The following is a 24296-nucleotide window of genomic DNA, read 5'->3' on the forward strand; positions in this document are numbered from 1 at the left end:
ATTTTGGGTTCCATGTAGAGCCGTTTTGGGTTCCATGTAGAATCCTCTTTGAAAGGAACCCAAAACATGTTTGAACAAAAATATAAACACAACATGTAAAGTGTTGGTCCCATGTTTCATGAGCTGAAATAAAATATCCCAGAAATGTTCCATACGCACAAAAAGCTTGTTTCTCTCAAAATTTGTTCACAAATTTGTTTACATCCCTGTTAGTGAGCATTTCTCCTTTGAGAAGATGATCCATCCACCTCACAGGTGTGCCATATCATTAAGCTGATTAAACAGCATTATCATTACACAGGTGCACCTTGTGCCGTGGACAATAAAAGGCCACTCTAAAATGTGCAGTTTTGCCATACAACACAATGCCACAGATGTCTTAAGTTTTGAGTATTTAATGTTCATTTCTCTACCGTAAGCCATCTCCAACATCCTTTGGAGAATTTGGCAGTACGTCCAACCGACCTCACAATCGCAGACCACTTGTTTGGCTTGTGGTCAGGCGGTTGGCACATGTCAATTTTGTGAAAAGAATGCCCCATGGTGGCAGTGGGGTAATGGTATGAGCAGGCATAAGCTACCAACAATGAATACAATTGCATTTTATTGATGGCAATTTGAATGCACAAAGATATCGTGACGAGATCCTGAGGCCCATTGCCGTACCATTCATCCCTCTCCATCACCTCATGTTTCAGCATGATAATGTACGGCCCCACATCGGGGACCCTTGGTCTTTACACAATTCCTGGAAGCAGAAAATACCCCAGTTCTTCCATGGCCTGCATACTTACCAGACATATCACCCATTGAGCATGTTTGGGATGCTCTGGATTGACGTGTATGACAACAAAGGAGATGTGTCGCGCTGCATGAGGCAGATGGTGGTCACACCAGAGACTGACTGGTTTTCTGATCCACCCCTACCTTTTTTAAGGTATCTGTGACCAACATATGCATATCTTGAAACCCAGTCATGTAAAATCCATAGATTAGTGCCTAATGTACTTATTTCAATTGACTGATTTCCATATATGAGCTGTAACTTAGTAAAATCTTTAGCCTAGGTTGTAGCAACCTCATGATGGGTATAGAGAAAATATGAGTATCATGTAGTAGCCTAAACCTATCGATGTTACATTAAACTAGGTGAATGGAACATGAATGGCAGTCATCTAATATGCTGTAATAGAAATAAGGTCATGAAAAAAAAAAAACGTCCTCCCTCATCTTAAACGGCACTGACCGCCACTGGTGAGCACCCACGTCCTGGGGTTGAGGATGGACAGAATGACAGGTTTGGGACAAGTCCAAGTTGTTAAGGTTGTAGAAGTCGTGTAGTCTATGCCTTGCATAACCCTTTTCCTAACCCTAACATAATTCTCCTAACCCTAACATAATTCTCCTAACCTGTTGTGTAAATTCTCTAACCTGCCACGAAAAGCGACATCTGACAAAGCTGTATCCCATCTCGTCAAAACCCTGATTTCTTCTTCAATGAAAACAGTCATTTTGAAGCCGACCTGTCAGACAACTCTTGTATAAGTCCGATATTGATATTATTTCTAGATTGTGGACAATATTGTGAAATCATTGTCTCGTTTGTTGTATATATGTATGTTATTGAATAGTTGTAACAGTTTTTGAATCTGGCACCCCAATAAGATTGTGTCTGTGGTTAAGTTCTTGTCTTACTGTAATTTGTTAGATTGCTATTTGACAATTACATATGTCAGAAAGCTGATTCCATTGCTTATTTCAAACCAGAAGAGAATTGCTGATGGTCTTGGGTGGCGCCGCGGTCAAAAGCCCGGGGTAGGGGAGGGTTTGGCCAGTGGGGTTTTCCTTGGCTCATTGTGCACAAGTGTAGTGGTTCCCAACCAGGGGTACTAGGACTCCTGGTGGTACTTGGCCTATCCACAAGGGGTACATGAGAAGACTCATGAGGCCATAGTCCTACTGGTAAAATTCACATGAGGGGGTACTTCAGGGGTACTCCAGGTAGAGCAAAATTCAGTTGGTGGTACAGTAAGGAAAAAGATTGGGAACCACTGCTCTAGCGACTCCTTGTGACAGGGCCGGGCGCCTGCAAGCGGACTCCGGTCGTCAGTCGAACAGTGTTTCCTCTGTCACAATGGTGCGGCTGACACCCGGGTTAAGCGAGCAGTGTGATAAGAAGTAGGCAGCCAGGTAGGTCATAATTCGGGGAGAAAACGGGGTAAAAAAAATATGTTTGTGGCCATAGTACTGGGTTAGTACTGGGACAGGAGACTGCTTGGGAATACCAGGTGCCGTAAAACAAACAAAAAAGGAAGACAAATAATCAAATTGAAGCAAAAACAGAAGAGAATTGCTGGAACACTTCTGCACTCATCGTGTCATGCACTGAAAAAGCACAAGAGGGCACTATATCATAACATTCAAGTATCCTCTCGCCTCGTCGTCATTACTCCCCCAGTTATATTATGTTGGTGGATCCAGACACACATTAGTCACATTTAAACTTGTGATAATATCCAGCTGGAGCGAGTTTATGTGTTTATGAAGTCCTCGTGCCAAGCAGTTGTACTCACTGGCTCTGCTTGTGATTTACTTATGCAATAACCTCTCCTCCACTTTGTAGAGAGGAGTGTGTATAACCCATAATGATGTGTGTGTGTGTGCGTGCGTGTGTACGTGTGTGAGTGTGTGTGAATGCATAACCACAATGAACTCAGTTTTTTTTAGAAAAGAAAAATGACTCCAATTGATTCCAAATAGGCTATATTTGAAAAAAGGAAATGTACAAGAAACAGTAGTAGTCATAAACCTTAGTAAATGAAATGTACAAACTACGCTAAACACAAAATGTCCTTCGTGGTGTATAAACGCTTAAAGACATTGTCTTGAATCAATGTTATTGATATCTTAAAGAGGTGTAGGTAGCCTAGTGGTTAAGAGTGTTGGGCAGGTAAGTAAAAGGTTGCTGGTTTAAATCTCAGAGTGTTTAATTAGGTGAAACATGTGTCTATGTACCTTTGAGCAAGGCACTTAACCCCAGTTGCTCTGGAAAGAGCTTCCTGCTAAATTACATGCTTTATAAAATGTGGACACATGGCAGTGATATATTCTTCATTAATGCCCAGTGTTTCACTGCATAAACTAAACGTAGTCTGCGGTGTGATTGAGATGCTTGCTGTTGATTTATTGCCTCTACTTCTAGAACAGTGTAAAAATCCCTGCTCCTTTTTCGTCTGCTATAACATTTTCGAACACAATATATCAATGGTTTAAAAGCAATTTGTACATTAAAGGGATAGCATATAACGTGGTGGTGTGAGGGAGGTTACTTCGGTTGAACTCAGGCCAGAGGAATGGTTAACTTTGTTCTTTAAACTATGGTGCCTATACTGTAGTCTTCCCAGATATTAGTTTGGCTGCTGTAGTTTCTGTCCTCTTTCTCCTCCTCCCTTCTAATGTAATTCTTCCCTCCTTTCATTTCCTCCCTCTCATCCCATCTCCCTCCTCTCATCCCATCTCCTCTAATCTTGGCCCGCCCTTCCTCCCCCTCACTCACTCACTCTCCCTCCCTCCTTTCTCCCTCTCTCTCTTTCTTACCCCCTTGTCTTTCTCTCTTTCTGCCTCTTCCTCTCTCTTTCCCTCCATCCTCCCTCTCTCTCTCCTCCTTGCACCCTCCTCCAACCTCAATCCCTCCCCTTTCTCCCCCTTCACACCCAGACCTTTCCCTTCCCGCCTCCCTCCCCTCCAGACCTGCTGCCTCCACAGCAGCCCCCTCCCAGGCCATGGTGTTTTGTAGCGGGCAGGTTCTTGTAGACGGCCCTGGAGTAAGGTATGAAGCAGAGCCCCAACTGGAGGTGACGCGCCAGGCGGCAGTAGGCAGCCAGAGCCAGTACCAGGAGGGGGGTGACCAGGAGGAACCCGACCACTAGGAGGGCCACACAGCCCCCGTCGCTCAGCAGGTCCGAACAGTAGCGGGTCGTCCCCTGAGGGCGCACCTGGGGAGAGGAGAGGGGGCAGTGGAGGAGAGGAGAGGGTTGGTTTTTCTGGTTGATTATGTTGCTGTTTTTCACATGACCAGAAGAATGTGTTGCACCAACAACGAAGAGATTGACATAATGTTCTTATGATTGTATAATGACAATAATGCAATGTCAATGCAACAGAAATGTATTGATCTCAAATGTTGCTATAGTTTCTGACAAGCTGATGAAGCGAATCAAGCTTTCTGTTGGAGTCTTGTCAGAACAGATGGAGAGAGTTATTGGTTTCAGCACCCATGTTCAAGAGAAGTGAAGGATGGAGGAGTCCGAGACGAATGCGGGGATAGACAGATGGAGGAGAGGAGAGGAGGAGATGCAGGGAGACGATGACGTGCCCCTGTTGGAATGTGTGTCGGAGGTCAGGACAGACACAGAGCAGATCGCAGTCTGACACACACACACACACACACACACACACACACACACACACACACACACACACACACACACACACACACACACACACACACACACACACACACGAAGAAGGAGGGGCCCTTCCATAGATGAAATGTGATGAATTGCCATTCTTATATCACAGCTGTGAAACATCACAATAATATCTATGGATCTTTAGAATTCAAATATCCGCCTGCTGGTGTGGTATGTGATGTTGTTAGTGTGAGGGAGAAGTGGTAGAAGTGGTAGCAGAGAATGGAGAGAATGTGAGGAATGCACTGGAGGGAAAATGGAGGGGCTGTCACCCTTCCTTATCTCTATGTGGTAAGAACAGAATACGCAAGTGGAGGGGGATGGAGGGAGAGGAGAGGCACAGAGGGGTGAGGGAGGGAGGGATGGCGGGAAACAGGTTGGGAGGTGAACAGATAACACTACAGTATGTCCATGCTTATTTCTACTTTCTAAGGCCAGGGGGTTTATGTCCCACAGCCAACCTTCTGAAAATATTTGATATTCATAGCTCTTATTGGGGTGTCTAGCTCTGAAATCATGCAACTGTATCATGCCAGTTAAAGTTAATGTAGTTTAATGCAGCTGCTTAGTAGGGTAGGCAGTCATTGTAAAGTCATTGTAAATAAGAATTTGTTCTTAAGTTCTTAACTGACTTGCCTAGTTAAATAAATGTTAAATGTTAAATAAAAATAAATAGTGAAGATATTCCCTTCCCCTTTTTCAAAATTGTTGGTGAATGTTTTTCAGAGTTTGTGTAATTCAATATTTTGTTACAACGAACTGCGAGATCAGGATAACTTGTTTAGCTAGCTTTAACATTCCTTCCTTCCTTCCTTTCTTTCTCATCCACCTCTCTCCTTTGTTTCAATCCTCCCTCTCTCTCCCTCTCCACCCTAATCCCTCCTTAATCTGGTGCCACAAGGTTCCTAATTGGTTAGAGGGGAGGGGAATCCTGTAACACACACACACACACACACACACACACACACACACACACACACAGTCATTAGTAAGGTGGGGCTAACTGGGGTCAAAGGTGTGTGTGTGTGTGTGTGTGTGTGTGTGTGTGTGTGTGTGTGTGTGTGTGTGTGTGTGTGTGTGCGTGCGTGTGTGTGTACTCACGCATGTGCTTATGCGTGCGTCTGTCTGTGTGTGAGCTCAAGTGTCTTAATGTTTTCCTATTTTGGCTGTGAATATGTGCGTGTGTGTTTAAATCTTTCTTCGACATATCCTTGTCCTAGATTTGTAGGAGTTAAAGCATATAGATATGGGACCAGCTAAGCAAGCTAATCCCTACCTCCCTCTATTCTTTAAAGTCTTTCCCTTGACTCCTGACCTGTCCAGTCAGATTCTCAAAAATGCTCTCCAAAATAGCTCCATATTCCCTATATAGAGCAGTGCTTTTACTAGAGCTCTATGGTCCCTGGTCAAAAGTAGTGCACTATAAAGGGAATAGGGTGCCATTTGGAACGTAGTCCCTGTTCTTAAACATCTGAGAAATACTCTCTGGCTGATCTGCTTATGAAACTCATCACAGAGGGCCAAACTCCACCCTCATCTTCTGCTAAAATATTCCAAACTCATGCTGGGTGGTGAAAGTTTAGTTATGAGTTTTAGGATTCACAGTTAGTCCCTCCTGAAATGTCAGCCTATATCACTACTCTGTATACCATAGGATTATTTAATATTATTCTGATCTATTATCTAGTTAGCTTCTTGTGACGATACCTCTCGAAGGCTCTAATGTTATGAGTGTGTTAGCAAACACACCTTCACTCAGACACATACAGTAGATGAGTTATGAATGTGAAATTGAAATGACACTCAGGAACTTTGGAAGATGGAGTAACCTTTCCTCTGAATTTTCCCTTGGGTTATTCATTAGAGAGCGTGACAACTCTCTGCCTGAATAGTAGAAGAAGGAGAAGAAGAAGGAGAAGACACCCCCCACCACTTTCCCTCCTTACCGTAGAATGACACAGGAACCCAAACACCACCATCACTATAGCCGGGGTGAGGATGAGTCCGAACACCAGTCCGGCCAGGCAGGCGTTGATCCCCGCTATGACCAGGTTCTGGGCCGTTACCAGCACTGAGCACGCCCAGCAGTCCAGAGAGCCCCTCAGCTCCAGGGGAGCGTCACTCCCTCCTCCCCCGCTCTCGGCTGCAAAGTACGGGGGAGGCACCACCACGCCGGAGGGTGTCCCCACGGGGGCGGTGGAGGCCAGGGAGTTGGAGTGCTGGAGGTGGTGGTGGTGCTGGTGGTGGGGGTGATGGTGGGGGTGCATGTGGGGGGAGAGCTCCTCAGAGAGGTCAAGGGCCTGGTGGTGAGCCCCCTTCTCCAATGTGCCGCTCATACTCATGGTCAACTGGGTAGGAGGGGAGGGAGAGAGAGGAAGAAGGGGCAGAGTTTAGCCAGGTTTGCGTAAGCACAAATGGTCCCTACTTCTCGGATGTGGAAATACTGTTCCAAGCATATGCGAATGTGAAATGGTTTGGCTTTTCATGAGTGGCTCTTTATAGTGACAGTGTCATGCTTTTTGATAGCCAATTTGTGCAACAGAAGTCTCTCCCTGTCTCAAACTCATGTCTATCGCAAACTTGGTCCGTAGACATATCATAGCTGAGGTTCAGTCTTCAAATGTAGACTGAACCAGGGAGTTCACAGGGAGGTTAGAGGACTTTATCTGTTAGAGGAAGAGGAAGGCAGGCTGCACGGCGTAATCTATCAACTCTTATATCTTCTATCAGAACAGGATAGTTATCTGAAATCTGATTGGCCCAGAGGAAAGAAACCTAATTGCCAGGCGAGGGTGCACAGAGGATGATGATGGATAAGATGAAGATGAAGGGTAAGAGACAGAATCAAAGGATGCGTGTGGATGCATACACGTGTGTGTGTGTGTGTGTGTGTGTGTGTGTGTGTGTGTTTGTGTGTGTGCGTGCGTCTGTGTATGCCTGTGCACGTGCCTGAATGCATTTGTTTATCTTGGCACTGGTTGAAGACTGCAGTTCATGTCTTGTCAGAAATAGAAAACGTACAAGTCATGTCATGGCCTTATGTTCAAGACACTGTAAAAGTGTTTTTGGATTCTTCCAGAATGGTAAAAACAACTCCAAATCAGCACAGACCAAGTTGAAAGTTTCCCTGAATCAGCGATAAGTAACAACTCATAACTGACATGTCCCGTTAACAGTGACAGGATAGCAACCCCCCCCCCCCCCCCACCCCCCCCTGAACAATGGACCCGGGTCAGTTGCCAGCCTTCCTCACAGAAATACCCCTGCCCTCAGCACCGCTCTGTACCGCTCTGCACCAAAGTGATAAATCCATCAGGACAGACCAGAAAGGCCAAGGTCTAGAACTTAACAATGTTAGTTCAGAAGTTGTGTAAAAGTGTATTGAGCAATATTCCACAAGTGCAGGGTAAAACGCCATAGCAAAGAGAAGAATACCCACAAATGTTTTGGTGGTATGTAAGTACACTCAAGAGAATTAAGGCAGTGTTTGTATGGTATTGTTCTTCTTCCTCCCCTTAGTACTTTTAGTACTGGCACATCTAGCACTTCCACAGGTGCAGGATACAAAACCACCCACATATTAGGTATTGGTAGGGCCATGATCATGCTGCTGCTCCCCCTATGATCATTCCACCCACCCCCCCAATAGTCTTTACTTAGCTTCCACCCCAATGGACATTTATTTATTCCTCACGGCCACAGTTGTTATTATGTATATAGTGCTATTTCATTTTTTTTATTACCATTTTCATTATTTTATTTCACTAGTCCTGCATGTTGGAGCTCAAAGCCTAAGATTTTCACTGTACCCTGCAATCACACCTGCAACCCTGTACACGTGACTATTAAACACTGTACCCTGCAATCACACTTGCAACCCTGTACACCCTGTGACTATTAAACACTCGGAATCTGAATGAGTTTTTCTTGACCATGATAAACTCCTGACCATAGACATAGGGTATACGTGGGTACTCATCTTCTTTTAACCACCCCTTCTTACTTTTACCCGACAAAACACACATCACCCGCATACCTCATCCGACCGCTAACCCTGACCCCAACCACGCTACGGAAGAGGTCCACTTGAGATGTGTCCCTGACGTCGCTACCTCAACAGTGTTCTGCATCAACCTCCCATTGTTAGTGAAGTGTTGTCGTTCAGGTCTAAGGTCGGGGGTGCAGGAAGAGTCCAACTAGCTCACTCATTGTGATCTAAGGCCCTATACTTGGCCGTTACTTGGCCTACCCTTGGCCATCTGTTTTACACAATGTACTTGGCTTGCTTTTTTCCATTTTATGAGGCGTTGATTGTTTTTCATAACCATGGAGACACTTGATCTTAACGCTATAGAAATGATTGAATTACCTACAGTATCTTCAAATGAGCTTCCTCTCTAGCTTGTGGTCACTGATAGAGCACTGAACTACATTCAAGCTGGTCCTTCAAATATTCTGACATTCTCATCTAGAACATTCAGGAGAAGCTCTTTTGTTCTATTATTCTATTGTCTTTTGGCTGGCAGTTGCATACATGTGACGCCTGTCTGAAACGTGACCTACGCATTTAATTATCAGTGATGAGAACCAGAATTGTAATTTTAAAATGCTTTTGTGAACGTTCTTTCATAGATATTAGATTAGAAATCATCTGAAAAGAATGTTTTAGTTAATTCAACCTCTCTGTGGCTGGTTTCTCACTCACATTGCGTGGAGCCGGGTAGAGCCTCTCTCTGATCCTTGTGGTTCTCTTCTCTTCTTGCAAGTTACACTGAAACTCTCTCTCCTCTTAACCACGTATACAAGCAGGTGGACAATGTTCACAAACGTTAACAACTTCTCTCTCTCTCTCCCGTCTTCTCTCAAATCTCCCCTTGCGGTTCTCACGCTTCTAGTCCTTCATGCATCAGTTCAGATTCCTTCACACTCTTGTCAATGAAGTTGGGACCAGCTTGTATTGTAGTGGCATGCTGGTATGTTGGCCTTCTGTAGCCGTAGTGGTGATCTCCTGCTGTTTCCACTCGTCGTCGGTCCGTCAGGGATAAGACAGTGTGCTTTGTTTTTTCATCCGTTGTTCTCTCCCTGACTGCAGTTGACTACTCCAGCCTCAACGTTCTGGGTCTCAGCTCCTTAGAATTATCCCAAACTTCTGTACCTCCCACCGTCAAGCCGCCCCTCCTCTTCTCCTATTCTCACTCTTTCTCTGTTTGATAGAAGAGCCCCTCTTGAGGAATTAGAGGGATGCCTTTCTCTCCCGCTCTCACTCCCTCTCTCCCCTCCCTCTTTCCCCCTCCCTTTCTTAACTACTACATTGAGTGCTTGTGCCCCTTCCACTCACTCCCCTCCCTCTATCTCCCTTTTAACTACAATACCCAGTGCTTGCAAAGCACCCACATCTCTTCTCTCGTTCCCTCTGTTAACAGTGTGTAGCACTCTGGGGGTCTTTGGGGTTGGAGCTCCTCTGATAACCTGAGAAGTGATGGAGCATGTGGAGAGAGGGAGAGGGGAGAAGGAGAGAGTGAGAGAGGGGGAGCGAGAGAGAGACGGGGAGAAAGAGAGAGCGAGTGTTTATTTAAAGAGCTGCTGTGTCGCTGTGGTCTAATCAGCAGTCAGGGATGGAGCAGAGTTTACACGGTGCCCCTGACATCCCCACCATGTTACAGACAGGATCACAACTATGGTTGGTTAGACTAACTTATATAAACAGAGCTTTTGTTATTGTACAAAGATTTCTGTAAGTAACACATTTTGGTATGAAACTTTACTTACACTATTAGCCCCAACCCTAGCCTTTAATTGAACCCTGACCCCAAACCTAACCCTTAACCCCAACCCTAGCTCAACCCCAACTCTAACCCTAGCTTAAACCCATAACCTAACCCTAGCTCCAACCCTACCCCTAGCCTTACCCTAGCCCTAACCCGAGCCCTAACCCTAGGCATTCAGTTGTACAACTGACTAGGTATCCCCCTTTCCCTTTCTTCAAAACCCATGAGTCTGTAGCAGTGGGAGATAGTGTTGAGAGAGAGCAGCTTCACACAAGGCGGGGATGGGTGGGCCAGTTCAGCTCTGATAGTGTTTAGGGATGGGTCCTGCCGAGAAAGGTCAAGACCCCAGATAGAGAATGAAAGGAACAGAGGATGAAGGAGGAATAGAGGATGGATGTCATAACTGTTACGTATCACAGAGATGTAAAAGATGTTTTGATGTCTAGAGAGTGATGTCACAACCTGGTGTTCTCTTACGTTGAAAAATAACAATATTAGGAATCGCGGGTCAGACAGATAACTGGAGGGATCAGTGGGACAAGGGAGGAAGAAAGGGTTATAAGCAAGAGAGGGGCAGAAAAATAATTTCTCAACTGATAAGAGAGCGAGTACAGATCACAGGAATCAGAGAGACTGTTGGCTAATCAGATTTTCTCCCCCCTCTGTCTATTTTCTCTGTCTTTACTTTCTCTCTTTTCTCCTTTGAGTTGGTCAGCAATTATTTTCCTTTCTCTCTCCACTGGGATTTACCCTCAAATCAAATGAAAGTTTATTGGTCTGTAGATGTTATAGCGGGTGCAGCAAAATGCGTGTGTTACTAGCTCCTAACAGTGCAGTAAAATGTCAAACAAGTACACAAACACATAAATAAAACAAGAAATCAAGAAATGTCAGAAGGAAACAACTACCCAAATAACACTGTATCAGTATTCCAATTGCAATCTATGTGTATATACACCAAAAATATACACTAAGAAACAGTATACGAAGACATACTAAGATATTGTAAGATATGTAAGGGATAATCAACAAGGGGCTAAGCATTCTATGGAAAATGATGAATGACGTGGAAGGTGTGTTCCACAACGCGGCAGCTTAGTGATGGACCTGACCTTTCACGGAGTTGCATTATTTGACAGAAAACGCATAGAGCCCCGAGTTGATTATCCATTTTATACCATGATTATAATTGAACTCATTTGCCTCTACAAATATGTTCATTTACCTGTTGAAATGTGTTCAAATCCACTGAAGTACACTACCGGTCAAAAGTTTTAGAGATGGCATACCTGTTAATTGAAATGCATTCCAGGTGACTACCTCATGAAGCTGGTTGAGAGAATACCAAGAGTGTGCAAAGCTGTCATCAAGGCAAAGGGTGGCTACTTTGAAGAATCTCTAATATAAATATATGTAAATGTTTTTAACACTTTTCTGGTTACTACATGATTCCATGTGTGTTATTGTATAGTTTTTATGTCTTCAATATTATTCTACAAGGTAGAAAATAGTAAAAATAAAGAAAAACCCTTGAATGAGTAGGTGTTCTAAAACTTTTGACAGGTAAATTAGTGTAGCTAGGGGCTACACCAAGGTGGCATAGCAGTTCAGACGTCTTTTGTCCTCGTCTTGTCGTGTCCTGTATATATATATATTTACAACTTTTTCACATACATTTTATTTTTATTTTCCATCAACTCATCTTCAAAACACTCTCCTGCAACCCGCCTCACCAATGTATATTTATAAAAAAGTATTATTTACCTCAAATCTGTAATCCTCCAAGAAGCTAGCCAGAAACTCCAAGAAGCTAGCCTGAAACTAGCCAGAAGCTAATCCAGAAGCTAGTTCAGAAGCTAGTTAGCTCCTTTACTGGCAAATCGTTAGTATTCAGCTAACCACGGTTTGTGGTCATCAGCTATCCTTTAGCTCGAAAATCTATCGCCAGTTCTGTACGGCGCAGCGCGGCTCGGAACGGAACATACCGGACCAATTTTTCTCTCCATGTCCCTGGATTTCGACTGCTCTCTGGACATTCATACCCGGATCTCACAGCTAGCTAGCTGCTATCCGTGTGACTATCGGCCTTCGTCGATTCCGGAGCAAACATCAATTATTCCGGAGCTAGCAAGCTCCCCCTGCTAGGTAAAGTCCCCCCTTATCTCAGCTCGCTGGTCACCATAGCATCTCCCACCTGTAGCACACGCTCCAGCAGGTATATCTCTCTAGTCACCCCCAAGACCAATGGGTTCTATGCTGTAAAGGTTTAACTCAGGACTCTGAATCCTGCGATCCGAGTTCAAATCTACGGTAGGGACCTACTTGTTTTGCAGGACACACTCTCCCCTGTCAAACTTTTAAATAGTTGCGTGAAAAGAAAAAATGTGGGTGGGAAGCGATAAACCAATATGTAAGCACGAAAATGGCTACCTACGTAAACGCATACTAGAGTGCCTGGTCGTTGGACACGTTCTGGCCAGGAGGAAACAGAAGTATTGACTACAGGGTTCTATGCTGTAAGGTTATCACTCAGGACTCTGAATCCTACAATCCGAGTTTAAATCTTGGACGATACTACCATGGTCAATAATTTGCCTCGTGGAAATAGAATATAGCTGTCCAAATATTGTTGTCAGTTGAAAGTATTGCAGCACGTGAAGGAACGACACGCTGTTGCTAATTACAGGCAGATTTTTTTTTTTCAATTCCATGTGGATTTAGAATATGGTTCTATGGTGTAATGGGTAGCACTCTGGACTTTGAATCCAGTGATCCGAGTTCAAATCTCGGTAGAACCTTCCTATTTTGGTGCTGAATTATTCACATGGCCAACCAAAAACCTCATAATCTGATGTTTATCCGGTGTACAAATGACAGGAAATCGGAACTCTACAATAATACTCTGTATAGGGTTCTATGGTGTAATGGTTAGCACTCAGGACTCTGAATCCTGCGATCCGAGTTCAAATCTCGGTAGGACCTACCTTGATTTTGCAGTGACACACTCCTCCCCTGTCAACTTTAAATAGTTGCGTGAAAGAAACAAGTGGGTGGGAGTCGATAAGCACTCTTGTTACGCACGAATGGCTAGCCTACGGTAAACGCATACTATGAGTGCCTGGTAGTTGACACCGTTTCTGGCCAGGAAACAGAGTATTGACTACAGGGTTCTATGCTGTAAAGGTTATCACTCAGGACTCTGAATCCTACAATCCGAGTTTAAATCTTGGACGATACTACCATGTCAATTAATTTGCCTCGTGGAAATAGAATATAGCTGTCCAAATATGTTGTCAGTTGAAAGTATTTGCAGCACGTGAAGGAACGACAGTCCGCTGTTGCTAATTACAGGCAGATTTTTTTTTTCAATTTCCATGTGGATTTAGAATATGGTTCTATGGTGTAATGGTTAGCACTCTGGACTTTGAATCCAGTGATCCGAGTTCAAATCTCGGTAGAACCTCCTATTTTTGGTGCTGAATTATTCACATGGCCAACCAAAAACCTCATAATCTGATGTTTTCCGGTGTACAAATGACAGGAAAATCGGAACTCTACAATAAATACTGTATAGGGTTCTATGGTGTAATGGTTAGCACTCAGGACTCTGAATCCTGCGATCCGAGTTCAAATCTCGGTAGGACCTACCTTGATTTTGCAGTGACACACTCCTCCCCTGTCAACTTTAAAATAGTTGCGTGAAAGAAACAAGTGGGTGGGAGTCGATAAGCACTCTTGTTACGCACGAATGGCTAGCCTACGGTAAACGCATACTATGAGTGCCTGGTAGTTGACACCGTTTCTGGCCAGGAAACAAGAGTATTGACTACAGGGTTCTATGCTGTAAAGGTTATCACTCAGGACTCTGAATCCTACAATCCGAGTTTAAATCTTGGACGATACTACCATGTCAATTAATTTGCCTCGTGGAAATAGAATATAGCTGTCCAAATATTGTTGTCAGTTGAAAGTATTTGCAGCACGTGAAGGAACGACAGTCCGCTGTTGCTAATTACAGGCAGATTTTTTTTTTCAATTTCCATGTGGATTTAGAATATGGTTCTATGGTGTAATGGTTAGCACTCTGGACTTTGAATCCAGTGATCCGAGTTCAAATCTCGGTAGAACCTTCCTATTTTTGGTGCTGAATTATTCACATGGCCAACCAAAAACCTCATAATCTGATGTTTATCCGGTGTACAAATGACAGGAAAATCGGAACTCTACAATAAATACTCTGTATAGGGTTCTATGGTGTAATGGTTAGCACTCAGGACTCTGAATCCTGCGATCCGAGTTCAAATCTCGGTAGGACCTACCTTGATTTTGCAGTGACACACTCCTCCCCTGTCAACTTTAAAATAGTTGCGTGAAAGAAACAAGTGGGTGGGAGTCGATAAGCACTCTTGTTACGCACGAATGGCTAGCCTACGGTAAACGCATACTATGAGTGCCTGGTAGTTGACACCGTTTCTGGCCAGGAAACAGAGTATTGACTACAGGGTTCTATGCTGTAAAGGTTATCACTCAGGACTCTGAATCCTACAATCCGAGTTTAAATCTTGGACGATACTACCATGTCAATTAATTTGCCTCGTGGAAATAGAATATAGCTGTCCAAATATTGTTGTCAGTTGAAAGTATTTGCAGCACGTGAAGGAACGACGACAGTCCGCTGTTGCTAATTACAGGCAGATTTTTTTTTTTCAATTTCCATGTGGATTTAGAATATGGTTCTATGGTGTAATGGTTAGCACTCTGGACTTTGAATCCAGTGATCCGAGTTCAAATCTCGGTAGAACCTTCCTATTTTTGGTGCTGAATTATTCACATGGCAAACCAAAAACCTCATAATCTGATGTTTATCCGGTGTACAAATGACAGTAAAATCGGAACTCTACAATAAATACTCTGTATAGGGTTCTATGGTGTAATGGTTAGCACTCAGGACTCTGAATCCTGCGATCCGAGTTCAAATCTCGGTAGGACCTACCTTGATTTTGCAGTGACACACTCCTCCCCTGTCAACTTTAAAATAGTTGCGTGAAAGAAAACAAGTGGGTGGGAGTCGATAAGCACTCTTGTTACGCACGAATGGCTAGCCTACGGTAAACGCATACTATGAGTGCCTGGTAGTTGACACCGTTTCTGGCAGGAGGAAACAGAGTATTGACTACAGGGTTCTATGCTGTAAAGGTTATCACTCAGGACTCTGAATCCTACAATCCGAGTTTAAATCTTGGACGATACTACCATGTCAATTAATTTGCCTCGTGGAAATAGAATATAGCTGTCCAAATATTGTTGTCAGTTGAAAGTATTTGCAGCACGTGAAGGAACGACAGTCCGGGTGCTAATTACAGGCAGATTTTTTTTTTCAATTTCCATGTGGATTTAGAATATGGTTCTATGGTGTAATGGTTAGCACTCTGGACTTTGAATCCAGTGATCCGAGTTCAAATCTCGGTAGAACCTTCCTATTTTTGGTGCTGAATTATTCACATGGCCAACCAAAAACCTCATAATCTGATGTTTATCCGGTGTACAAATGACAGGAAAATCGGAACTCTACAATAAATACTCTGTATAGGGTTCTATGGTGTAATGGTTAGCACTCAGGACTCTGAATCCTGCGATCCGAGTTCAAATCTCGGTAGGACCTACCTTGATTTTGCAGTGACACACTCCTCCCTGTCAACTTTAAAATAGTTGCGTGAAAGAAACAAGTGGGTGGGAGTCGATAAGCACTCTTGTTACGCACGAATGGCTAGCCTACGGTAAACGCATACTATGAGTGCCTGGTAGTTGACACCGTTTCTGGCCAGGAAACAGAGTATTGACTACAGGGTTCTATGCTGTAAAGGTTATCACTCAGGACTCTGAATCCTACAATCCGAGTTTAAATCTTGGACGATACTACCATGTCAATTAATTTGCCTCGTGGAAATAGAATATAGCTGTCCAAATATTGTTGTCAGTTGAAAGTATTTGCAGCACGTGAAGGAACGACAGTCCGCTGTTGCTAATTACAGGCAGATTTTTTTTTTTCAATTTCCATGTGGATTTAGAATATGGTTCTATGGTGTAATGGTTAGCACTCTGGACTTTGAATCCAGTGATCCGAGTTCAAATCTCGGTAGAACCTTCCTATTTTGGTGCTGAATTATTCACATGGCCAACCAAAAACCTCATAATCTGATGTTTATCGGGTGTACAAATGACAGTAAATCGGAACTCTACAATAAATACTCTGTATAGGGTTCTATGGTGTAATGGTTAGCACTCAGGACTCTGAATCCTGCGATCCGAGTTCAAATCTCGGTAGGACCTACCTTGATTTTGCAGTGACACACTCCTCCCCTGTCAACTTTAAAATAGTTGCGTGAAAAGAAACAAGTGGGTGGGAGTCGATAAGCACTCTTGTTACGCACGAATGGCTAGCCTACGGTAAACGCATACTATGAGTGCCTGGTAGTTGACACCGTTTCTGGCCAGGAAACAGAGTATTGACTACAGGGTTCTATGCTGTAAAGGTTATCTCTCAGGACTCTGAATCCTACAATCCGAGTTTAAATCTTGGACGATACTACCATGTCAATTAATTTGCCTCGTGGAAATAGAATATAGCTGTCCAAATATTGTTGTCAGTTGAAAGTATTTGCAGCACGTGAAGGAACGACAGTCCGCTGTTGCTAATTACAGGCAGATTTTTTTTTTCAATTTCCATGTGGATTTAGAATATGGTTCTATGGTGTAATGGTTAGCACTCTGGACTTTGAATCCAGTGATCCGAGTTCAAATCTCGGTAGAACCTTCCTATTTTTGGTGCTGAATTATTCACATGGCCAACCAAAAACCTCATAATCTGATGTTTATCCGGTGTACAAATGACAGTAAAATCGGAACTCTACAATAAATACTCTGTATAGGGTTCTATGGTGTAATGGTTAGCACTCAGGACTCTGAATCCTGCGATCCGAGTTCAAATCTCGGTAGGACCTACCTTGATTTTGCAGTGACACACTCCTCCCCTGTCAACTTTAAAATAGTTGCGTGAAAGAAACAAGTGGGTGGGAGTCGATAAGCACTCTTGTTACGCACGAATGGCTAGCCTACGGTAAACGCATACTATGAGTGCCTGGTAGTTGACACCGTTTCTGGCCAGGAAACAGAGTATTGACTACAGGGTTCTATGCTGTAAAGGTTATCTCTCAGGACTCTGAATCCTACAATCCGAGTTTAAATCTTGGACGATACTACCATGTCAATTAATTTGCCTCGTGGAAATAGAATATAGCTGTCCAAATATTGTTGTCAGTTGAAAGTATTTGCAGCACGTGAAGGAACGACAGTCCGCTGTTGCTAATTACAGGCAGATTTTTTTTTTCAATTTCCATGTGGATTTAGAATATGGTTCTATGGTGTAATGGTTAGCACTCTGGACTTTGAATCCAGTGATCCGAGTTCAAATCTCGGTAGAACCTTCCTATTTTTGGTGCTGAATTATTCACATGGCCAACCAAAAACCTCATAATCTGATGTTTATCCGGTGTACAAATGACAGTAAAATCGGAACTCTACAATAAATACTCTGTATAGGGTTCTATGGTGTAATGGTTAGCACTCAGGACTCTGAATCCTGCGATCCGAGTTCAAATCTCGGTAGGACCTACCTTGATTTTGCAGTGACACACTCCTCCCCTGTCAACTTTAAAATAGTTGCGTGAAAGAAACAAGTGGGTGGGAGTCGATAAGCACTCTTGTTACGCACGAATGGCTAGCCTACGGTAAACGCATACTATGAGTGCCTGGTAGTTGACACCGTTTCTGGCCAGGAAACAGAGTATTGACTACAGGGTTCTATGCTGTAAAGGTTATCTCTCAGGACTCTGAATCCTACAATCCGAGTTTAAATCTTGGACGATACTACCATGTCAATTAATTTGCCTCGTGGAAATAGAATATAGCTGTCCAAATATTGTTGTCAGTTGAAAGTATTTGCAGCACGTGAAGGAACGACAGTCCGCTGTTGCTAATTACAGGCAGATTTTTTTTTTCAATTTCCATGTGGATTTAGAATATGGTTCTATGGTGTAATGGTTAGCACTCTGGACTTTGAATCCAGTGATCCGAGTTCAAATCTCGGTAGAACCTTCCTATTTTTGGTGCTGAATTATTCACATGGCCAACCAAAAACCTCATAATCTGATGTTTATCCGGTGTACAAATGACAGTAAAATCGGAACTCTACAATAATACTCTGTATAGGGTTCTATGGTGTAATGGTTAGCACTCAGGACTCTGAATCCTGCGATCCGAGTTCAAATCTCGGTAGGACCTACCTTGATTTGCAGTGACACACTCCTCCCCTGTCAACTTTTAAATAGTTGCGTGAAAGAAACAAGTGGGTGGGAGTCGATAAGCACTCTTGTACGCACGAATGGCTAGCCTACGGTAAACGCATACTATGAGTGCCTGGTAGTTGACACCGTTTCTGGCCAGGAAACAGAGTATTGACTACAGGGTTCTATGCTGTAAAGGTTATCTCTCAGGACTCTGAATCCTACAATCCGAGTTTAAATCTTGGACGATACTACCATGTCAATTAATTTGCCTCGTGGAAATAGAATATAGCTGTCCAAATATTGTTGTCAGTTGAAAGTATTTGCAGCACGTGAAGGAACGACAGTCCGCTGTTGCTAATTACAGGCAGATTTTTTTTTTTCAATTTCCATGTGGATTTAGAATATGGTTCTATGGTGTAATGGTTAGCACTCTGGACTTTGAATCCAGTGATCCGAGTTCAAATCTCGGTAGAACCTTCCTATTTTTGGTGCTGAATTATTCACATGGCCAACCAAAAACCTCATAATCTGATGTTTATCCGGTGTACAAATGACAGTAAAATCGGAACTCTACAATAAATACTCTGTATAGGGTTCTATGGTGTAATGGTTAGCACTCAGGACTCTGAATCCTGCGATCCGAGTTCAAATCTCGGTAGGACCTACCTTGATTTTGCAGTGACACACTCCTCCCCTGTCAACTTTAAAATAGTTGCGTGAAAGAAACAAGTGGGTGGGAGTCGATAAGCACTCTTGTTACGCACGAATGGCTAGCCTACGGTAAACGCATACTATGAGTGCCTGGTAGTTGACACCGTTTCTGGCCAGGAAACAGAGTATTGACTACAGGGTTCTATGCTGTAAAGGTTATCTTCAGGACTCTGAATCCTACAATCCGAGTTTAAATCTTGGACGATACTACCATGTCAATTAATTTGCCTCGTGGAAATAGAATATAGCTGTCCAAATATTGTTGTCAGTTGAAAGTATTTGCAGCACGTGAAGGAACGACAGTCCGCTGTTGCTAATTACAGGCAGATTTTTTTTTTCAATTTCCATGTGGATTTAGAATATGGTTCTATGGTGTAATGGTTAGCACTCTGGACTTTGAATCCAGTGATCCGAGTTCAAATCTCGGTAGAACCTTCCTATTTTTGGTGCTGAATTATTCACATGGCAACCAAAAACCTCATAATCTGATGTTTATCCGGTGTACAAATGACAGTAAAATCGGAACTCTACAATAAATACTCTGTATAGGGTTCTATGGTGTAATGGTTAGCACTCAGGACTCTGAATCCTGCGATCCGAGTTCAAATCTCGGTAGGACCTACCTTGATTTTGCAGTGACACACTCCTCCCCTGTCAACTTTAAAATAGTTGCGTGAAAGAAACAAGTGGGTGGGAGTCGATAAGCACTCTGTTACGCACGAATGGCTAGCCTACGGTAAACGCATACTATGAGTGCCTGGTAGTTGACACCGTTTCTGGCCAGGAAACAGAGTATTGACTACAGGGTTCTATGCTGTAAAGGTTATCTCTCAGGACTCTGAATCCTACAATCCGAGTTTAAATCTTGGACGATACTACCATGTCAATTAATTTGCCTCGTGGAAATAGAATATAGCTGTCCAAATATTGTTGTCAGTTGAAAGTATTTGCAGCACGTGAAGGAACGACAGTCCGCTGTTGCTAATTACAGGCAGATTTTTTTTTTCAATTCCATGTGGATTTAGAATATGGTTCTATGGTGTAATGGTTAGCACTCTGGACTTTGAATCCAGTGATCCGAGTTCAAATCTCGGTAGAAACTTCCTATTTTTGGTGCTGAATTATTCACATGGCCAACCAAAAACCTCATAATCTGATGTTTATCCGGTGTACAAATGACAGTAAAATCGGAACTCTACAATAAATACTCTGTATAGGGTTCTATGGTGTAATGGTTAGCACTCAGGACTCTGAATCCTGCGATCCGAGTTCAAATCTCGGTAGGACCTACCTTGATTTTGCAGTGAGTGACACACTCCTCCCTGTCAACTTTAAAATAGTTGCGTGAAAGAAACAAGTGGGTGGGAGTCGATAAGCACTCTTGTTACGCACGAATGGCTAGCCTACGGTAAACGCATACTATGAGTGCCTGGTAGTTGACACCGTTTCTGGCCAGGAAACAGAGTATTGACTACAGGGTTCTATGCTGTAAAGGTTATCTCTCAGGACTCTGAATCCTACAATCCGAGTTTAAATCTTGGACGATACTACCATGTCAATTAATTTGCCTCGTGGAAATAGAATATAGCTGTCCAAAATTGTTGTCAGTTGAAAGTATTTGCAGCACGTGAAGGAACGACAGTCCGCTGTTGCTAATTACAGGCAGATTTTTTTTTTTCAATTTCCATGTGGATTTAGAATATGGTTCTATGGTGTAATGGTTAGCACTCTGGACTTTGAATCCAGTGATCCGAGTTCAAATCTCGGTAGAACCTTCCTATTTTTGGTGCTGAATTATTCACATGGCCAACCAAAAACCTCATAATCTGATGTTTATCCGGTGTACAAATGACAGTAAAATCGGAACTCTACAATAAATACTCTGTATAGGGTTCTATGGTGTAATGGTTAGCACTCAGGACTCTGAATCCTGCGATCCGAGTTCAAATCTCGGTAGGACCTACCTTGATTTTGCAGTGACACACTCCTCCCTGTCAACTTTAAAATAGTTGCGTGAAAGAAACAAGTGGGTGGGAGTCGATAAGCACTCTGTTACGCACGAATGGCTAGCCTACGGTAAACGCATACTATGAGTGCCTGGTAGTTGACACCGTTTCTGGCCAGGAAACAGAGTATTGACTACAGGGTTCTATGCTGTAAAGGTTATCTCTCAGGACTCTGAATCCTACAATCCGAGTTTAAATCTTGGACGATACTACCATGTCAATTATTTGCCTCGTGGAAATAGAATATAGCTGTCCAAATATTGTTGTCAGTTGAAAGTATTTGCAGCACGTGAAGGAACGACAGTCCGCTGTTGCTAATACAGGCAGATTTTTTTTTCAATTTCCATGTGGATTTAGAATATGGTTCTATGGTGTAATGGTTAGCACTCTGGACTTTGAATCCAGTGATCCGAGTTCAATCTCGGTAGAACCTTCCTATTTTGGTGCTGAATTATTCACATGGCCAACCAAAAACCTCATAATCTGATGTTTATCCGGTGTACAAATGACAGTAAAATCGGAACTCTACAATAAATACTCTGTATAGGGTTCTATGGTGTAATGGTTAGCACTCAGGACTCTGAATCCTGCGATCCGAGTTCAAATCTCGGTAGGACCTACCTTGATTTTGCAGTGACACACTCCTCCCTGTCAACTTTAAAATAGTTGCGTGAAAGAACAAGTGGGTGGGAGTCGATAAGCACTCTTGTTACGCACGAATGGCTAGCCTACGGTAAACGCATACTATGAGTGCCTGGTAGTTGACACCGTTTCTGGCCAGGAAACAGAGTAGTTGACTACAGGGTTCTATGCTGTAAAGGTTATCTCTCAGGACTCTGAATCCTACAATCCGAGTTTAAATCTTGGACGATACTACCATGTCAATTAATTGCCTCGTGGAAATAGAATATAGCTGTCCAAATATTGTTGTCAGTTGAAAGTATTTGCAGCACGTGAAGGAACGACAGTCCGCTGTTGCTAATTACAGGCAGTTTTTTTTTTTTTCAATTTCCATGTGGATTTAGAATATGGTTCTATGGTGTAATGGTTAGCACTCTGGACTTTGAATCCAGTGATCCGAGTTCAAATCTCGGTAGAACCTTCCTATTTTGGTGCTGAATTATTCACATGGCCAACCAAAAACCTCATAATCTGATGTTATCCGGTGTACAAATGACAGTAAATCGGAACTCTACAATAAATACTCTGTATAGGGTTCTATGGTGTAATGGTTAGCACTCAGGACTCTGAATCCTGCGATCCGAGTTCAAATCTCGGTAGGACCTACCTTGATTTGCAGCAGTGACACACTCCTCCCCTGTCAACTTTTAAATAGTTGCGTGAAAGAAACAAGTGGGTGGGAGTCGATAAGCACTCTTGTTACGCACGAATGGCTAGCCTACGGTAAACGCATACTATGAGTGCCTGGTAGTTGACACGTTTCTGGCCAGGAAAACAGAGTATTGACTACAGGGTTCTATGCTGTAAAGGTTATCACTCAGGACTCTGAATCCTACAATCCGAGTTTAAATCTTGGACGATACTACCATGTCAATTAATTTGCCTCGTGGAAATAGAATATAGCTGTCCAAATATTGTTGTCAGTTGAAAGTATTTGCAGCACGTGAAGGAACGACAGTCCGCTGTTGCTATTACAGGCAGATTTTTTTTTTCAATTTCCATGTGGATTTAGAATATGGTTCTATGGTGTAATGGTTAGCACTCTGGACTTTGAATCCAGTGATCCGAGTTCAAATCTCGGTAGAACCTTCCTATTTTTGGTGCTGAATTATTCACATGGCCAACCAAAAACCTCATAATCTGATGTTATCCGGTGTACAAATGACAGTAAAATCGGAACTCTACAATAAATACTCTGTATAGGGTTCTATGGTGTAATGGTTAGCACTCAGGACTCTGAATCCTGCGATCCGAGTTCAAATCTCGGTAGGACCTACCTTGATTTTGCAGTGACACACTCCTCCCCTGTCAACTTTAAAATAGTTGCGTGAAAGAAACAAGTGGGTGGGAGTCGATAAGCACTCTGTTACGCACGAATGGCTAGCCTACGGTAAACGCATACTATGAGTGCTGGTAGTTGACACGTTTCTGGCCAGGAAACAGAGTATGACTACAGGGTTCTATGCTGTAAAGGTATCACTCAGGACTCTGAATCCTACAATCCGAGTTTAAATCTTGGACGATACTACCATGTCAATTAATTTGCCTCGTGGAAATAGAATATAGCTGTCAAAAATATGTTGTCAGTTGAAAGTATTTGCAGCACGTGAAGGAACGACAGTCCGCTGTTGCTAATTACAGGCAGATTTTTTTTTTCAATTTCCATGTGGATTTAGAATATGGTTCTATGGTGTAATGGTTAGCACTCTGGACTTTGAATCCAGTGATCCGAGTTCAAATCTCGGTAGAACCTTCCTATTTTTGGTGCTGAATTATTCACATGGCAACAAAAAACTCATAATCTGATGTTTATCCGGTGTACAAATGACAGGTAAAATCGGAATGGAACTCTACAATAAATACTCTGTATAGGGTTCTATGGTGTAATGGTTAGCACTCAGGACTCTGAATCCTGCGATCCGAGTTCAAATCTCGGTAGGACCTACCTTGATTTTGCAGTGACACACTCCTCCCCTGTCAACTTTAAAATAGTTGCGTGAAAGAAACAAGTGGGTGGGAGTCGATAAGCACTCTTGTTACGCACGAATGGCTAGCCTACGGTAAACGCATACTATGAGTGCCTGGTAGTTGACACCGTTTCTGGCCAGGAAACAGAGTATTGACTACAGGGTTCTATGCTGTAAAGGTTATCACTCAGGACTCTGAATCCTACAATCCGAGTTTAAATCTTGGACGATACTCCATGTCAATTAATTTGCCTCGTGGAAATAGAATATAGCTGTCCAAATATTGTTGTCAGTTGAAAGTATTTGCAGCACGTGAAGGAACGACAGTCCGCTGTTGCTAATTACA

The 24296-nt window shown here is 43.0% G+C and overlaps 1 protein-coding gene and 34 non-coding genes across 35 annotated transcripts; 34 read left to right on the forward strand and 1 right to left on the reverse strand.

Annotated features, from left to right (window-relative positions):
- Positions 1–2746: 2746 nt before the first annotated feature.
- Positions 2747–9905, reverse strand: LOC109906448 (transmembrane protein 88-like). Its single transcript, XM_020504152.2, has 3 exons — positions 9178–9905; positions 6419–6820; positions 2747–3995 (listed from the first exon to the last, which is right to left on the reverse strand). The coding sequence occupies exons 2-3, from the start codon at positions 6812–6814 to the stop codon at positions 3708–3710; spliced, it is 684 nt and encodes a 227-aa protein (XP_020359741.1). The 5' UTR covers positions 6815–6820; positions 9178–9905; the 3' UTR covers positions 2747–3707.
- Positions 9906–12966: 3061 nt separating this feature from the next.
- On the forward strand, positions 12967–13038 carry trnaq-uug (transfer RNA glutamine (anticodon UUG)). The gene has a single exon. It is a non-coding gene; the product is annotated as a tRNA-Gln (tRNA).
- Positions 13039–13150: 112 nt separating this feature from the next.
- Positions 13151–13222, forward strand: trnaq-cug (transfer RNA glutamine (anticodon CUG)). Its single transcript has one exon. It is a non-coding gene; the product is annotated as a tRNA-Gln (tRNA).
- Positions 13223–13631: 409 nt separating this feature from the next.
- trnaq-uug (transfer RNA glutamine (anticodon UUG)) lies at positions 13632–13703 on the forward strand. Its single transcript has one exon. It is a non-coding gene; the product is annotated as a tRNA-Gln (tRNA).
- Positions 13704–13814: 111 nt separating this feature from the next.
- On the forward strand, positions 13815–13886 carry trnaq-cug (transfer RNA glutamine (anticodon CUG)). The gene has a single exon. It is a non-coding gene; the product is annotated as a tRNA-Gln (tRNA).
- A 412-nt stretch (positions 13887–14298) lies between these two features.
- On the forward strand, positions 14299–14370 carry trnaq-uug (transfer RNA glutamine (anticodon UUG)). Its single transcript has one exon. It is a non-coding gene; the product is annotated as a tRNA-Gln (tRNA).
- Positions 14371–14485: 115 nt separating this feature from the next.
- On the forward strand, positions 14486–14557 carry trnaq-cug (transfer RNA glutamine (anticodon CUG)). Its single transcript has one exon. It is a non-coding gene; the product is annotated as a tRNA-Gln (tRNA).
- A 415-nt stretch (positions 14558–14972) lies between these two features.
- On the forward strand, positions 14973–15044 carry trnaq-uug (transfer RNA glutamine (anticodon UUG)). The gene has a single exon. It is a non-coding gene; the product is annotated as a tRNA-Gln (tRNA).
- A 115-nt stretch (positions 15045–15159) lies between these two features.
- Positions 15160–15231, forward strand: trnaq-cug (transfer RNA glutamine (anticodon CUG)). The gene has a single exon. It is a non-coding gene; the product is annotated as a tRNA-Gln (tRNA).
- Positions 15232–15643: 412 nt separating this feature from the next.
- Positions 15644–15715, forward strand: trnaq-uug (transfer RNA glutamine (anticodon UUG)). The gene has a single exon. It is a non-coding gene; the product is annotated as a tRNA-Gln (tRNA).
- Positions 15716–15830: 115 nt separating this feature from the next.
- Positions 15831–15902, forward strand: trnaq-cug (transfer RNA glutamine (anticodon CUG)). Its single transcript has one exon. It is a non-coding gene; the product is annotated as a tRNA-Gln (tRNA).
- Positions 15903–16313: 411 nt separating this feature from the next.
- Positions 16314–16385, forward strand: trnaq-uug (transfer RNA glutamine (anticodon UUG)). The gene has a single exon. It is a non-coding gene; the product is annotated as a tRNA-Gln (tRNA).
- A 113-nt stretch (positions 16386–16498) lies between these two features.
- On the forward strand, positions 16499–16570 carry trnaq-cug (transfer RNA glutamine (anticodon CUG)). Its single transcript has one exon. It is a non-coding gene; the product is annotated as a tRNA-Gln (tRNA).
- A 412-nt stretch (positions 16571–16982) lies between these two features.
- trnaq-uug (transfer RNA glutamine (anticodon UUG)) lies at positions 16983–17054 on the forward strand. Its single transcript has one exon. It is a non-coding gene; the product is annotated as a tRNA-Gln (tRNA).
- Positions 17055–17169: 115 nt separating this feature from the next.
- On the forward strand, positions 17170–17241 carry trnaq-cug (transfer RNA glutamine (anticodon CUG)). The gene has a single exon. It is a non-coding gene; the product is annotated as a tRNA-Gln (tRNA).
- A 411-nt stretch (positions 17242–17652) lies between these two features.
- trnaq-uug (transfer RNA glutamine (anticodon UUG)) lies at positions 17653–17724 on the forward strand. Its single transcript has one exon. It is a non-coding gene; the product is annotated as a tRNA-Gln (tRNA).
- Positions 17725–17839: 115 nt separating this feature from the next.
- Positions 17840–17911, forward strand: trnaq-cug (transfer RNA glutamine (anticodon CUG)). Its single transcript has one exon. It is a non-coding gene; the product is annotated as a tRNA-Gln (tRNA).
- Positions 17912–18322: 411 nt separating this feature from the next.
- trnaq-uug (transfer RNA glutamine (anticodon UUG)) lies at positions 18323–18394 on the forward strand. The gene has a single exon. It is a non-coding gene; the product is annotated as a tRNA-Gln (tRNA).
- A 114-nt stretch (positions 18395–18508) lies between these two features.
- trnaq-cug (transfer RNA glutamine (anticodon CUG)) lies at positions 18509–18580 on the forward strand. Its single transcript has one exon. It is a non-coding gene; the product is annotated as a tRNA-Gln (tRNA).
- A 410-nt stretch (positions 18581–18990) lies between these two features.
- Positions 18991–19062, forward strand: trnaq-uug (transfer RNA glutamine (anticodon UUG)). The gene has a single exon. It is a non-coding gene; the product is annotated as a tRNA-Gln (tRNA).
- Positions 19063–19177: 115 nt separating this feature from the next.
- trnaq-cug (transfer RNA glutamine (anticodon CUG)) lies at positions 19178–19249 on the forward strand. The gene has a single exon. It is a non-coding gene; the product is annotated as a tRNA-Gln (tRNA).
- A 410-nt stretch (positions 19250–19659) lies between these two features.
- On the forward strand, positions 19660–19731 carry trnaq-uug (transfer RNA glutamine (anticodon UUG)). Its single transcript has one exon. It is a non-coding gene; the product is annotated as a tRNA-Gln (tRNA).
- Positions 19732–19845: 114 nt separating this feature from the next.
- Positions 19846–19917, forward strand: trnaq-cug (transfer RNA glutamine (anticodon CUG)). Its single transcript has one exon. It is a non-coding gene; the product is annotated as a tRNA-Gln (tRNA).
- A 409-nt stretch (positions 19918–20326) lies between these two features.
- Positions 20327–20398, forward strand: trnaq-uug (transfer RNA glutamine (anticodon UUG)). The gene has a single exon. It is a non-coding gene; the product is annotated as a tRNA-Gln (tRNA).
- A 115-nt stretch (positions 20399–20513) lies between these two features.
- Positions 20514–20585, forward strand: trnaq-cug (transfer RNA glutamine (anticodon CUG)). Its single transcript has one exon. It is a non-coding gene; the product is annotated as a tRNA-Gln (tRNA).
- A 414-nt stretch (positions 20586–20999) lies between these two features.
- On the forward strand, positions 21000–21071 carry trnaq-uug (transfer RNA glutamine (anticodon UUG)). Its single transcript has one exon. It is a non-coding gene; the product is annotated as a tRNA-Gln (tRNA).
- Positions 21072–21186: 115 nt separating this feature from the next.
- trnaq-cug (transfer RNA glutamine (anticodon CUG)) lies at positions 21187–21258 on the forward strand. The gene has a single exon. It is a non-coding gene; the product is annotated as a tRNA-Gln (tRNA).
- A 406-nt stretch (positions 21259–21664) lies between these two features.
- trnaq-uug (transfer RNA glutamine (anticodon UUG)) lies at positions 21665–21735 on the forward strand. The gene has a single exon. It is a non-coding gene; the product is annotated as a tRNA-Gln (tRNA).
- Positions 21736–21849: 114 nt separating this feature from the next.
- On the forward strand, positions 21850–21921 carry trnaq-cug (transfer RNA glutamine (anticodon CUG)). Its single transcript has one exon. It is a non-coding gene; the product is annotated as a tRNA-Gln (tRNA).
- A 411-nt stretch (positions 21922–22332) lies between these two features.
- Positions 22333–22404, forward strand: trnaq-uug (transfer RNA glutamine (anticodon UUG)). The gene has a single exon. It is a non-coding gene; the product is annotated as a tRNA-Gln (tRNA).
- A 112-nt stretch (positions 22405–22516) lies between these two features.
- Positions 22517–22588, forward strand: trnaq-cug (transfer RNA glutamine (anticodon CUG)). Its single transcript has one exon. It is a non-coding gene; the product is annotated as a tRNA-Gln (tRNA).
- A 412-nt stretch (positions 22589–23000) lies between these two features.
- Positions 23001–23072, forward strand: trnaq-uug (transfer RNA glutamine (anticodon UUG)). Its single transcript has one exon. It is a non-coding gene; the product is annotated as a tRNA-Gln (tRNA).
- Positions 23073–23186: 114 nt separating this feature from the next.
- Positions 23187–23258, forward strand: trnaq-cug (transfer RNA glutamine (anticodon CUG)). The gene has a single exon. It is a non-coding gene; the product is annotated as a tRNA-Gln (tRNA).
- A 406-nt stretch (positions 23259–23664) lies between these two features.
- Positions 23665–23736, forward strand: trnaq-uug (transfer RNA glutamine (anticodon UUG)). Its single transcript has one exon. It is a non-coding gene; the product is annotated as a tRNA-Gln (tRNA).
- Positions 23737–23855: 119 nt separating this feature from the next.
- trnaq-cug (transfer RNA glutamine (anticodon CUG)) lies at positions 23856–23927 on the forward strand. Its single transcript has one exon. It is a non-coding gene; the product is annotated as a tRNA-Gln (tRNA).
- Positions 23928–24296: the final 369 nt, after the last annotated feature.

This window comes from Oncorhynchus kisutch, linkage group LG16 (assembly GCF_002021735.2).
Source record: "Oncorhynchus kisutch isolate 150728-3 linkage group LG16, Okis_V2, whole genome shotgun sequence".
In the NCBI taxonomy this organism is placed as follows: Eukaryota; Metazoa; Chordata; class Actinopteri; order Salmoniformes; family Salmonidae; genus Oncorhynchus; species Oncorhynchus kisutch.

What these genes read in the sequence shown, in the direction of transcription:
- LOC109906448 (XM_020504152.2), bottom strand. Translation starts at nt 6,814, where the DNA reads ATGAGTATGAGCGGCACATTGGAGAAGGGGGCTCACCACCAGGCCCTT. An exon ending in GGTTCCTGTGTCATTCTACG is followed by an intron (nt 3,996 to 6,418) that starts GTAAGGAGGGAA and finishes TCCTCTCCCCAG; the next exon opens with GTGCGCCCTCAGGGGACGAC.